Below are 15,374 nucleotides of genomic sequence, written 5' to 3'. Positions count from 1 at the left end.
AGATATTACCTTATTATTGATATCGCTATTGATTATTGGGTTAACTATTATATTTATTTCTTTAGATATTTTGATCAGATTCATACTTTTAAAAGTCTACCTCAACAGTAATGTATTCATCGATGTTTTCTTCTTCTTCCTCTTGGTCTTCTCCTTCTTTATTGTACTCAACTGGATATTTCAGCAAGACTGACCTTGGCAATCGGTTAAAGTTGGAGAACACATCAACCCGACTTTTTTACAGCCACATTTGGCACTACAACCTTTTTTTCAATTTGCAAGTTTGAATCGGTTCAAGGTATTATCTATAAATTTCCAACCCCAGTCTTCTGGGGTTGAGTTTCAGTTGATTGTCTAGCGATGTTTGAACTTGATAATATATTTGATACAAGAGTTGAATAGCAGATGCCGATGCTTGAACTGAACATTCAGCACTAAAAGAAACGAAGCTCACGGAAAATAGAATAACCAGATGTTTTTCAAGGCTACTGGGGAGTGGGGCTTCAGTTACGGACACACTATCTCTAGAATAAAAATTTTTATACTTTTCTTAAATACCTCATTACGTTTATATGTGATTTATATGTGCATATCATATAAAATGTTATTCTCGCGATATCTTAGGAATGGTAACTTTCAGGAATAATCATAAGGAATATTTTTGTAAGGAATTTTAAGATTCACAGCTTTGGTTTGAAGTTTTTTTTTGATAAAACTTACCCTTTTCGAGAAAAACCTCATATTTTGATTTTTGACTCCGAATAATTGTAGCACACATGGAGATTTTGAAAACTTTATTTGTAATGGTAAACTGCAGCTGTTGTTTGACTATTTTTATGTCGAAATTGACCGGACTATAGAACAATCAGATAAAAATCAAGAGTTCTTTAATGAAAATCAGTGTCTCACCTCGATATAAAAAGTAATTCTCATTAAAGTCGAATATTGAGATCGTGATCAGTTTTCAACGATTGTAAGGGCGTAGTGCGATCAATAGTTTCTTCCAAGGGAAGTAACTGTTACCCCAAATCCTACAATAGTGTATTGCAGAGATCGCAATCTTTAGGCAGTCATGGATCACAAAGGGAAAAAGTTTATAACTTGTAAGATATTTTTGTACCTAATCGACATCTACTTAGTTATCTATAATAGATACGTAATGTTGCGACTACTCCATGTGTACTGGCATACTACAGGTACACTTTCATTTACATTTTTCCTTTGACCGTTTCCGCGAACAACTTTCTCTATGAAACAATATTCCCTCGATCCTTGACTGATCGATACCTTACTCAGGAAATTCCAAGTCATCTTTCTTTGGGAATTAAAAATCATTCTTTTATATTTTCAATATGCTTATAGCATGTAATTAACTTCATCCTCTTCGATATACCCGGCTGCACGTTTTATGTAAAACCAACATACCAACATACTGCTACCATTCACATAATTTTTTGTCCATATGTGTAAGGGAGTTATTAATCTTTATTGTAAATGCTTTGAAATCAGTGTGCATATAGGATATTAACTCAGCTCAAATTTATCGTGTTTAATTCATGAGAAATTCAAGCTTTGTTAACCATTGGGGGTATGTAACTCGGGAGCTAATTTATCCAAAAAACTGTTGTTTTCTTTTTTCATATCAAAAGATCTTTTGGCTGGTGTACCTCTTCTTAAAGATCTCTCTTTAGAATAATATAAAATATTTTCATGATCTGCTTTCCTCTATGTAAATGGTAACATTGGCAATGAGTCAACCCATTTTTTCTAATGTATTTCATTATTTCTTATAAATATAGATTTTTGGAACGTAACACTTTCCTTCTACTTTACTTTTAATGCCACTCATCAATTTCTTATTTCACCTACTCATCTTTCTGCCTCCATATGATTTTATTAATTTTTCCCACGGTAAGTTGCGTATATGAGACATCATCATTTTCATTGAGAGGTAAGCAGAACCATCCTAATTTGTGCACCAACAGCTTCTTTTGGACCATGATCAAGAAATATTGTTTGACAAGTTCACTGTCGGAAAACGGTCGCTCAGATTTCCACTATTATCCAGATAACAAAGAAAATCGACATATTATTAGTATGCTGTGTAGATAGTTGTATAAAAAAGTATAATTTGGGAAAAGATACAAATATATACACTGCGCCGCAAACTAAAGCAAATTTTGAAAAACCAGAAATTATTTTCTTGTAAATCGATGGCACGAAAATAATCATTTTCAACTTCGTGCAACAACATTTCTGAATGATGAGTATAAACAACAATAAAAGAATATTGTACACCAATTTATTTACAGATTCAAATATATTAAATGCAGGTGATTGTTTGCAATATTCTAGTTCAGTGTTCTCTCGAAAATGCTAGCCGTACAGTACAGTGCTCCTTGGGGTAGTACATACACACTCTAGCTCTAGTTGTAAACTGGATTACACCTATCAAATTTACCACATACCACTCATTTCTTTTTGTTCAATCTTCAATGAGAAAAATTGGTCTAAACAGTTGGTTTCCTCTTAATTATTTCAATTTTTCTTGTGACTTTATATATTCTTCTACTATGATGAGGATACCCGTGTTCATCCAACTAATGCCATAAAGAAACGACAATGCAAGTGTAATGAAACATCAACGATAGCTCTAGCGTGCTTCTTTGACGTCGCTCCTCAGCGAATTAGCATTACAGTGTGGGCTCCCCATGCACATTACAGGATTAAAAACACACGCGGAAGAAAACTGTCACGGGCTAAAATAACACAAGAGGAAGGGAATTTTCATAGTATTCCTTGCTAGGAAACAATGGGTATACTCAATTGATAAGAAGTTGAAGATTTTAAGGTCAATTATCCCAGCAGTGAGGCCAATATGAGGTCTAGAACCTATTTCTTTTTTTTTAATTGTTCAAAGACAAATGTATTGTTTGGAGAATGAATTGAGCATGATCTACTTGAAAAATAAATTCTGATAGAAATATACAGTAAACAGAGTTTAGTAACAAACTGAACCATGTCGAAATGTATTATAGCTTCTATAATATTATTCTAATGATAATTTATTCACTATTTTCACAATAATTTTTGCGAAGTTGACGGTTTATTGTATTAAAAATGAACGCAATCTACAGCAATATAAATTTTAATACATACATACATAATAAACTACTTTTTCCATATATTTTAACAATTTGGTTATTGCAGAACATTAAAATTACAAATTAACAGTGTTAAACATAACGTAAATATTAAACCCCGAACAAACAGTTCTCTAGTATTGCCAAATAGGCTGTTTTGTATGCATAGTGCAAGCCCTCAGTTAAATGTGAATCTTTATAGGTGAGTATATAAACCATGTATGCATCGAATAAAGCTGACAGTCATTATTCGTTGTTTTCTGTGGGTAAAATGGTTCTTAAGGTGAGTGAAAAATAGAATAATACAAAAATAATCCTTATTGATATCATTTAAAATTCATTGGTTCGGGATAGAACTTATTTTTTCAAATTTACACAAATTCATCAATATATTAATTGGTTTGGGGGAAAATATGCGGCACTGATAATTAAGATTCCTCCAGATTCAAATAATCAGGAAATTTTATCACTTTTAGTTCAAATATACATCTCAACAACTTTCATGTTAAGGGGACAATAGATAATAAATTATTTGTTTATTGACTTTATTCGGAATTACGTTAATCGATGGAAATCTATCAATTTGTGAATCAGTCTCTTAAGACTGCTTGACATGATGCAAAGCTACGTGCAATGCAATGCATTACGCATTGTTTCTTGATCAAAAGCAGTTAATTGTTTGATACAAGATCTCGTACTTGCAAATGAAGTGAGAAATGAGTTTCTAATTTGCTGATATTACGTCTCCAGCCAAGGATTTCTCAGTTATCTTATATTTTATTTTCTTCAAATGTGTCTCAATCCATTCTTAAATAATTTTTGTATGTTTTCTCGTCTAATTTTATAGCTAAACTCATGTTTGCCCTTGTTCTATCTAGCTAGAGTCTGGCCCACCATCGCCTGGTGTTCTTATTATATAAAATATGAGGTTAGAAAGTTTTCTACTTTTACTTATGGAATTGCAATATATTGATCTTACAAGACAGTGCATGATTTTTCTAGCTCGTTATCTTCCAAACTATCAATTCAGACAAAGATATAATTGAGTCAATACAACAAAGTTTGTATTGGAATATAACCGAAGTAACACCTTTCTTCTAGATTATTCTACGTTTTGGTGTATTGAACAGTAAACATAAATATCAATAATTTTCTCTCAATCAGAAATATGATTTCCATAGGAATATTTTATGCATTTTCAATAAAATTGGGATTTAACGATATATCGCGCGATACTTCGTAATTTCATCCTATCACCTATAGTAAATAAGTGAATAATTACAAAATTTTTAGTAAAAATCCCAGTGATTTGTTTATCATAAATATAATCGAATTAACAAGATGTTTGTATTTAGAATCCTACATTTCAAAGCTGATTTGTTTTCACAAAGTTCACTATGCAATTATTGCAAACTCTATAATCTCTTCTTCCTCGTTAAAGACTAAGGATTTATTTATACCTACTCACCTGATACGAAAATTTTGAATTTTGATAAATAATTATTCTCATTATTTTTATTTTTAGATCGTTGTTATCTCAGCCGTTCTGGCACTCAGCTCAGCTTCAGTAGCTCCAGCAGCAGTGGTTTCAGCACCAGTACTTGCCAAACTTTCTGATGATACGTTCGACCCAAATCCATCCTATTCTTTCGCTTACGATGTACAAGATTCTTTAACTGGTGATTCGAAAGGTCATATCGAAAGCAGAGCTAATGGTATCGTTCAAGGTCAATATAACGTTGCCGAACCTGACGGTACTAGAAGAATAGTTGATTACACAGCCGATCCAATCAACGGTTTCAATGCTTTGGTTAGAAAAGCACCTTTAGTTGCCGCTGCTGCTGCTCCCGTTGCCGCTGCTGCTGCTCCCGTTGTTGCTGCTGCTCCAGTTGTTGCTGCTCGTGCTGCTCCTATTGTAGCTGCTCGTTCTGCTCCTGTTGTTGCCGCACGCGCTGCTCCGGTAGTCGCCGCTCCTGCTGCACCAGTTGCTGCTGCCCGTGTAGTAGCTCAACCAGCACCATTGGTAGCTCAAACTGCAAGACTGGCTGCACAGCCTGTGCCGGTTGTTTCTCAGGCTGCTCCAGTAGTTGCAGCAAGGACTACTTTGGCTGCTCCTCTTGTTGCTCAAGCTGCTCCATTTGTAGCTGCTAGGTCCTTTGGTGTTTTACCAGCTGCGTCATATGTAGCTGCACCTTTTCCTTACGCGTACATATGAGATAATTCTTCGACTGGATCCCGAAATTAGATAATACATTTTGTTAATCAGGAATGTAGCATAGTCAAAGAGTTTCTACCAAAGGATTATTAATCTACAAATTGGAAATTAATCGTGATTTTTTTAGCTGCGCATTAGGCTTAATGATATTTCCTTTATGTGAGGTAGATCAGCAGTATATTTTACTGTTCTAAGTCCTATTAAACGGTTGTTCAACTGATTTTAAGAATTTTTATCGAGATAGTTTTGTATTGGTAATATTACAATAATTTTTTTAACTATATTTAACAATATTATAAACTGAAAAATATTCCAAATATTTGAGAGCTGCGTAATGGGCTTAATGATATTTCCTTTTATTAGGTAGATCGACAGTATGCATTACTGCTTAAGTTCTATTACGATTTTTTTTCAAAATATTTTAATTGTTTTCAATGATTTAATCAATGAATATGAACATAGAAATACAAGTATGTTTACATGTTAGTAATACGCCCATAAAAATTGATTTCCAGATTAAGCTGACCCACTTAATATTAGCACACTGTTAAGGGCATAATCGGACACTTAGCTTCGGTGATTTTGTTCAAAAAGTTAAATTAAGTATCATGGGAACACAACAGCTCTTCAGTTTTCGCAATCTATAGGAAAATTTGAAAATTTCTTTAATTTCTTATACTTTTTATATATGTTTATGTTTCTAAATCATCTAGATTTTAGTATTTGAAACGTCAAATTTTTATCTGTCTTTCAAAATTTATAAAAAATACTAATTTTATAACAGAGAATTAGAATCAGGACGATTTAGAAATAAATAAATGAAAATGTTCTAATTTAAATGAACGAATCAAATATTTCTAATACATACGTATCTATAGAATGAATATAACTTATATAGAACTGTCCAAATTTGTTATATACATTATAAATTGATAAGTAAACCAAAATATTGGTGTAAAAAGTGTCAAAATTCATATTTACGTAAATTTCAAAGAGAATCTATTTTATATTTCTGATTAAAATGCTAATACTTGCTCAATTGTATCGTAGTGTTTACTGTACATACTTTTTTATATTTGTATCTCAAATTTCAATATAAAAATTATAAAGATTATATGGTTTTATTGGAGTGATTTTCGCCTTTGAGGATATCTAGAAAAATTTCCTTTTTGGTTAAGATATACTAATAAAAATACTATATATAATAAGTAATTTCTCAAATTTTTATTGTTATGTAAGTAATAATATTAGGTACCAAGCAAGGGCCGTCTAACATTCTTAACAAGTGTTTATTAACCCATTAATGCCCGAGGGGTCGTTAATGACCTCCAAACTAAAAATGATTCCATTGTCCAGTTTCATTGGCACTAAAAGTACGTTCATCTAGAACAACGTACTTTCTTCATCTCATTATTAAGGCCACATTTTTAACAAGCGTCGTGTTAACACGCATTAACACGTGAGGTGTCGTCCAGTGGCGTAGCGTGCTTTGGAGGGGCCCTTTATCAAAATTAGTTAGGGGCCCCAAATGAAGGGTAAAATTTTCTCACAAAAGAAACAAAAATGCTTGCACTAAATTAAAATAAGTATTTCGCTTCCTCCTAGAAATTGAGTTAGCCAAACCAATGTACACTTTACTTGCCTTTTTTCGGCAAATTGATTTATTATGATCTATAGCTGAAGATGATTTCAGTTTTTCTGTCTAATAGCCATCTCTGCCCTACCGAAGTGATTAGGTAATTTTTTATCAGTTTTAATTTTGAAAAACTTTTTTCACCTGTTGCGGTCGTAACTGTAAGTGTCAAGAATAGAAAGCATGCTGTTACTACCTCTGGAAAACTATGCAAGGCTATTGAATTTTATCAGCAATAATTCCTTAATGGAATGAATTTTTTTAATTTCAAATTTTTAGCATGTTTTCATAGCAATTAATTGTTCTGACTGAGATGTCTTTACTGTATTTAGCCGACAGTTTTCCGGAAGCATTTTTTATCACTTTGTTTGAAGAAGATAGGAGTTTCTCCGGTTGTTTAGTTTGATAAATTGATATATCTAAACAGCAAAAGTATACATTGAATTTGAAATATAATTCCGGGTCTGAAATTCGCTCATCTTGGGATAACTCATCAAAAAATGCTTCGTTATCTTTAGTCTTCCATTTTTAAAAATAGTTGTTACTTTTCACTCTTTTTCTAAATCTCTGGACTCATTTAGCAATCCATTGAATGAATTTTGATTTCTTATTTCGCTCAATCTATTCAAAAGATTCCTTAATAAAATACTAGCTTTCTGTTAAGTCATTATTTTGATGCTGTATAGCTTTAGAAACAGGATTAATGATTTCAAATAGTAAAGAAAAAAATGAGACAAACACAAAGGAAAATCTATAGTTTGTGTACGGCATTTAATATTGAAGAGGCTTAGCGTGTTAAAAGGTTAAAACACTTGGATTCGCATCGCTTAACCCGGAAAAAAAAAGAGATTGCTTTTTTGACTTCTGTCATTTCCGAAGTAAAAACTTTATAGGCACGTATGACAGTTTTTTCCCGGGAAACACGAGATTAAGTAACATTGGGGATAACATTTCACTAATGTTTGTTTACACACGTTAGTGGCTTCTATAGCCCGGGGGCCCTGTATCATTGATACGGCTGATACGGCGGTAGCTACGCCCCTGGTGTCGTCAGAGACCGATAACACGCTTTAACACGTTATTGCGCATGTTTTCAATATCTACGTAGGTCATAACTTCATCAGAAGGGTTACAAAGTGTTGTAGGTAATATTCGTCACGTGTGCCGAGTTTGTTTACCTTTACCTGTATGTTCTGAGCGTGACTGAAAAGTGTTTCCTTAACTATATTTATCTTTATGTTAATGGAGAAACAATGTATAGAAGAGATACGAAAGTATGAGTTTGTGTATAATTTCCAAAATAAGGATAACCCCGATAGAAAATATAATATTGTATTTTGTTGTTTTGTACCTTAAATTTATTAAAAAATCTTTCCTCTGGAGATATTGCTCCTTTAAAATTTGTATTTTGCTTCTTCCATTTACTTTCTAGTAATTTGTAGCCACGTCAAATTCCTTTTTGGTCAACCTGATATACCACAGAACATGATATTCACCACATTTTGGTTTATTGTATGAACCCAGTACTCCCTGGATTCATATTGTATCACAAGTAATGCTGCAGTAACCGCAACACAGATATGTGTCCGGCCTATCTGGTGTGTCGCAAGACACGTGTTAAAAATAAAAAAAAAATAATGTCTTTAAACTATATCCACAAGTGGCTTTTGTGCTATTAGTTTTGTTAGATGTTTTTGTGAATATCTGTTTGCATTTTAATTTATTTTACTACGATGTACGTGAATGATGAACAGGGTCGTTCAGGGCCCCTTGGTCATATGTCGAACTATTCACACCTCTCTCAGTTACTCAATTGCAAGAGGAAGTTCAACATTTGGACATGGATGGTTCTCAAATTGTTTCCCTGAACATGATGGCAGAAGTAAAGACTATGCATGAATGAATTCATCATGAACTAAGAAAGGAAAAAACGACTATAGAAAGTTGAGATCTTGCGCAATCTGTATTTTTCACGAATAATATCCTGGTTTTAGTTTTCAATTATGCTTTGATAATTTTTTTCATCGGCGATAAAGATTCCACAGTATCTCCTGAAGAAATATGACATGAAATTAACCAAAAATTTTTGGACCTAAAAGGGCATCTGTGTGTTGTACTTTTTCGAAATGAATGATCCCATTGGAGACTCTACCAACAAACAAGAAGAAGATGCTTGCTTCCTATGAATGAAACCACTAAAACCTGCAAAAATTTTTTGATGAATTTCAGGAATTGTGCTAATATAACATGGAAATAAGAAACATCATGTTATTTGTATTTCCATACGTGTCCAAGGGGACGATCAAAATCGTAAACTAAAAGTATAAAGTCTGAAACATAAGTTACCGGCATTACAGTTTGCGCCATAATATGTCGCATCACAAAAAGCAATTCAGCTCCAGTGGTGTTTTCTAGCAACGCAACTTTTACAATTTTCGTTTTTGTTTGTGTAATTGGCTCCGAAGCATTACTTGGAAAATAGAAGTCTATAATTAGGGTTGTTTTATTATAGAAAAGTTAAAGTGCCTATGCCTTTATGGTCTGAGGAGCAATTGAAACAAGCGATAGAAACAGTTAGAGATGGTACTCTTGTTAGATCAGCGAGACCATAATTTAGTATACCAAAAATAACGCTTCGACATAACTAATTGACTGGCGAAAGTACAAAACAGATTGATTATCTTAATCGTAAAAATTAGCAATATAACTCACAAGTGTCTTAGACGCTTTTTTCATACATACATAAACGCAACGAAGATTTCCCATATTTTATGAGAAAAAACTGGAATTATTAGTAAAAGATCGATTAAGTCATATTGCACTAGACGTAAATCAAAAGAATGATTGTTGCTAAAGAAACTAAACTCATTGTACAATGTGAATAATTATTTTTGATATCGCCTCGAGTCGGAGTTACTGACAAGCTGCAATGTGCATTCAACCTTTATGAAAACGGATTCCAACTCAATCTTCAAACTGTTTTGAACAAAAGTACGAGTAAAATTATCAAATGCTTCAAATTAATAGACCCCAAATCGAGTATAACAAGTCAATAATTTGTGTCATGGATACATTTTTCTTTCAGATGTAGCGATGTTTCTAATCTTCAACTACTTTCCTAAATACGTCAGCAGAAAATGATTCCATACTACTTTCTAAAAATAATACCAATCAAGCAAATTTAAACAGATGTGCCAAGCCAAAGAAGACGATGACGACAAATATATGAATCTACTACAGACGAAGACCCTTATTCACTACGAAATACTTCAGAAAGTATCAATCGAATCTTGCTGCTATCCTGCTGACATCTGATATTGAAGAAAAAAAAAGTAGTTTCAAATTACAAAGCCACACAAAGACTTTTTGGAGAACAAAACGAACAGGGTGCATAAACAGAAAAAAGTAGCAAAGAATAAGAATCAAAAAGTGGTCGAAAACTGGTATTGCTCTTTGTGGAAACGGTCTAAAGCCTTGGATATGAGTCCTTGTACAATGTACCTTATATACGTTTATAAGGAATGTGTGAGCTCAACACAGAAGGAAAAATAACGTGTATTTCTTCATGAGCTACATGCACTTTGAATGTCTATTAATCATTAAAATATATATTGTATCGAATAATTTTGAAAATCTTCGTTATTTCTTCACTTTCTTTCTTTTGTACTTCAATACTTTTGTACCTTGATACTCATTTTCTAAGTAACCTGTTTTATTTTTCGATTTAAGCCACTCTAAAAAATTTCCTGTAGCTTCTTAGGGCCAATTTGTAGGTCTTATTAGAATAAACACTCCTAAATAAGGCCTTCCTTTCATTAAGTTGACCAAAAGAAGCTTTTTACTTATTCCCGAGGAAAGTGAAAATGTATAGGGCAAACATTTAAGCCCTATATGCCCCTTGAGCACAATTTGTTTTTTGAACAAACTTTTAAAGTATATTTATCGAAGAAAAATAGTAAACTAAAACAATGATCAATGCGTGGTCAGCACGTAAATATCATGGGCGAAACACGGCTCGGCATCGTTATTTGTGTAAATCAGTGGTACCATAATATACCACAAATAAAAACCGGGGAGGAGGAACGAGCGCCGCATCGCTGGAGAAGCCGTTAGATCAGGTGTAGTACAGCGACAGCATAGTATTATCGTACTGCAGGAGACAGAGGATGAAGTTGTTAACATAAGCTATACACCGCCTAAGAAGAGAACTAAAAATAATGAAAAGACTGTTGATGAAGTTATTTCCAAAACGGCAAATATTTCAGAAGTATCATCTTCAAATGTTCAAGGTTGAACATTGTTTTTCAAGTTGATAATAATAACAATAAAAGGCTAAATTGATTTTTGAATGAATGTGTTCCATATTTTAGTCGTTCACTTTATGTCTATTCTGAACGTCGCGTTTACATTATATATTTTTGAAATAATAATTGCGCAATTTGTTCAAAATTCATATCACATACTCGGCTTGGGTATTTTCAACCCTGATCACTTGTACTTTGGGTAAATATGTTTCGATTAACTATTTTTCTTCAATAAATAGACTTTAATACAAGTTAATATCTTTTTTTGTATTCAAAATTTTATGTATAACAAAGTTTTCTGAGTATTATTATATATTTTAAATAGGAAAACTTTTCTATATCTGTACATTGTCACATTAATTTAATTAGTTATGGATGCTTTCTTTTTTGACATGAAGTTATAAGAAAATCTGGAAGCTTTCTATCTTGTAAAAAAAATACTCTATTTTTATTTAGTTATAATCAATCGAACGTTTGGGTTAGTCATTAATTGATTCTCATCGATGATGTATTTCCGTTTACACAAATCATTCGAAGTATCAAATTGTTAACGACTACAATCCAGGCATTTATAGTATTTGTACACGAGATTATCTACTACCTATATAAACAAATCCAATAAAGCCCGCTTTTTAATCTGCCAATATTCATGTATCATACACCAAATATGAGTTTGTATCCAAGTTATGGTTTTTTAAAATTGAACCTATGCAAACCGTACAAATTTCTATAAAACATCGAAATATCACTGTTAGATAGGTTGAATGTGAAATTTATTATAGTTGTGAATGCGGTTTTCGAAGAAAATTACTTTGAATTTCATGTTAAGGATAACAGTCATGTATTAAGGATATCAAATCCATAGATAAATTCTTCTAACTTCCATAAAATATACACCGATGCACTCCTTAAATTTATTCAGCTCATTAGAAAATATATATAGCAACAACCCTCTTAAATTACAAATCAAGAAATAAATACAAAACAACAACTTAGATGCTAGATTTTTGTGGGCGCCCTCTTATCAAGGGATACAAAGATTTGAAGATGCTTGCAAACACGCAAAAGACGCTACGGTGAAAACATATTAGAATGAAAATTAATCTTCACTGGCTTGAGTGCTGAAGATCATTTCAAAAACTAGAACAAATTAAGGAAAGTGCTGGACCGTAGCCGCGTATATGCAGTAATCCACCAAAACAAGTAATAGTAAATAGACTAAGAATAATTCAAAATAAAGAACTTACTGTAAGACATATTCTTTTAGAAAGTACATTATACGCGTCACAAAGACAACAATGTAATTTTCCAAGTGACATGAAAGAATTGTGACGTGGATGATATCTATAAGTATCAGTCTTTAATTAACAAGTTGTGATTATATTACCAAATTCTTCGCTAATAAAGATAAAGTCGAAAATAGACAAAATTACACTATCTTACGCGCGTTTCGATAAACAAGTTATCATCTTCAGAGACTGAAGTTTAGTTTAGTTTACCTTCAGTCTCTGAAGACGATAACTTGGTTATCGAAACGCGCGTAAGATAGTATAATTGTGAGTGTTGGTGTAGTGGTGGTTTGAACAGTGTATTCAGAAGGAATATCGCCAACGGCTAGAACGGAATACCATCTTATAAACAATAGTTGTTAACTTTTGTACTCATTCCCTCCAATAGTCATGAGCACCAGACTTTATCTTATGTGCTTTTTTATGTTCTTAATGCTCATGAACGTTTCATCGTATTTTGTTAGATGGAGATTACAATGATGGGTTAGTTTAAGGCTACAGAAGAAATTAGGTAAAAAATATTTTTTAAAATTTCCTTATCACCATATTTTTTAATGCCTAAAAATATATTGTGTACGTAAAAGTACGGAGATGTAAAAAAAGAAGAAATAGGTAAAAGAAGAAGGAGAAAGAAGAAGAAGAAATAGGTAAATAGTGAATAGAATAGTATATCATAGAATGTGGGCTTTCAAATTTTATCCCATCCTTCCTGAACTTACAATATACAGTGCTTTTCAGATAAAAGTATCCACCTTTAATAACTTTTGTAATACTGGTACTTAGAAAAAATCCAAAAACACGTCAATTTATGTTGGAAGGGGCAAGCATTATGGCTTATTTAAACTTACTGGAAAAGCCACCCCCTCACCCCTAGCAGCATCCCCTTTATTTTTTTAAATTACTTTTCATATTTTTTATGTAAAATTTGGATACTCCTCTTTGAGCTGATTTCAAAAATGTATAATACTTGTAGGTTAAAGTGGTTAGTTTATGAGATAAACAATTTTTCTTTTAAGAGCACAAATTTTACTTATTATTTACTTTCACCTTATTTGCCTGTACTAAAATGGGTTGTACAACAGTTCAAACTCTTTAATCTTTTTAACTGTGCTATTTATTCTACTTAAAAAATCCAAACAACAAAAAACTCTACTTTTTATTAAAGTTTGACATTGTCAACTAGTATTTGTAGTCACTATTGATAGTGTAATTTGATACATTATTTATTTTGTTTCTCTGAAATGGTTTACTCTTTACAAGAAAGAATTGAAATTGTAGGTTTATACTACCAAAATAATAATTGCGCAAGAGCTGCTGCTAGAATATTTAACAAATTACATGACAGAAGACATGCAACTCATAAGTATGTAATTCAACTGATGGAGAAATTTACCACAACAGGGTCTGTTTGCAATAAAGTGCATAAGCGAGAGGGACTCGTAAATAACGAAGCAATCCAAGTGGCAATTTTAGGGCAAGTCAGCTTAGAGGCTCAACAACCCCAATCGTTGTCAACAATAAGTAGAGCGATCGGTGTTTCATCTTCTACAGTTTTCCGAGTTCTACATAAATTCAAGTACCACCCATACAAAGTTAAGTTGGTGCACGAGTTGAATGAAGATGATTTTGATCGTCGTTTAGAGTTTTGCGAATCAATGACGCAAATTATCAATAACAATCCCCAATTGTTAAACAATATTTGCTTTTCTGATGAATGCTCATGGTCATTAAATGGCTTAGTAAGTAGGCATAATTGTAGATATTGGGCTGAAAGTGATCCACATATTATGCGTGAATTCCATACACAACATCCCCAAAAGTTAAACGTTTGGTGTGGTATCCTAGGTGACCGCATTGTCGGACCTTTCTTCATCAACGGAAATTTAAATGGTGAATCATATCTTGAGTTACTCAGGGAAGGGGTTGACCCACGTATTACAACAATAATAGAAAATGATGATAACCTTTCCGAAGATTTACTAGTATTTCAACAAGACGGAGCTCCCCCACACTATGCTATGCCTGTCCGACAATTTTTAAACGAAACATTCCCCACTCGTTGGATAGGTAGAAGGGGGCAGATGATGGAGTGGCCACCTAGGTCACCGGATTTAACACCCCTAGACTTCTTTTTATGGGGGTATTTAAAAACAAAAGTTTATGCTACCCAACCAGACTCTCTGGATGATTTACGAGAGAGGATAGACAATGAATGTCGACAATTAAATCCAGCCGTATTAAGCAATGTCAGAGAGGCACTTCAAAATAGATTATACCATTGTATGGAAGTGAATGGTACTCATTTTGAACACTTATTGTAACTTCATAATAAATAGCACAGTTAAAAAGATTAAAGAGTTTGAACTGTTGTACAACCCATTTTAGTACAGGCAAATAAGGTGAAAGTAATAGAAAAATAGGAAATAATAAATAAAATTTGTGCTCTTAAAAGAAAAATTGTTTATCTCATAAACTAACCACTTTAACCTACAAGTATTATACATTTTTGAAATCAGCTCAAAAAGGAGTATCCAAATTTTACATAGAAAATATGACAAGTAATTTAAAAAAATAAAGGTGATGCTGCTAGGGGTGAGGGGGTGGCTTTTCCAGTAAGTTTAAATAAGCCAAAATGCTTGCCTCTTCCAACATAAATTGACGTGTTTTTGGTTTTTGTGTAAATACCAGTATTACAAAAGTTATTAAAGGTGGATACTTTTATCTGAAAAGCACTGTATATCAAAAGCATACACTTTATGCTATTGCGACAATAATTTCCTTTTCAATACA

General features: G+C 32.7%; 2 protein-coding genes across 14 annotated transcripts in view; one reads left to right on the top strand and one right to left on the bottom strand.

Moving 5' to 3' along the window:
• The window catches only part of LOC130450233 (disks large 1 tumor suppressor protein), a 1,338,131-nt gene that overhangs the window by 621,058 nt on the left and 701,699 nt on the right, over positions 1-15,374 (bottom strand). The window lies entirely within an intron of this gene.
• Positions 3,228-6,467, top strand: LOC130450241 (cuticle protein 21-like). The gene is made up of 2 exons (XM_056788531.1): positions 3,228-3,426; positions 4,669-6,467. Exons 1-2 carry the CDS (start codon positions 3,361-3,363, stop codon positions 5,356-5,358), a joined length of 756 nt encoding a protein of 251 aa, XP_056644509.1. The 5' UTR covers positions 3,228-3,360; the 3' UTR covers positions 5,359-6,467.

This window comes from Diorhabda sublineata, chromosome 11 (genome assembly GCF_026230105.1).
Source record: "Diorhabda sublineata isolate icDioSubl1.1 chromosome 11, icDioSubl1.1, whole genome shotgun sequence".
Taxonomy (NCBI): domain Eukaryota; kingdom Metazoa; phylum Arthropoda; class Insecta; order Coleoptera; family Chrysomelidae; genus Diorhabda; species Diorhabda sublineata.
This window is presented reverse-complemented; position numbering and strand designations above follow the sequence as displayed.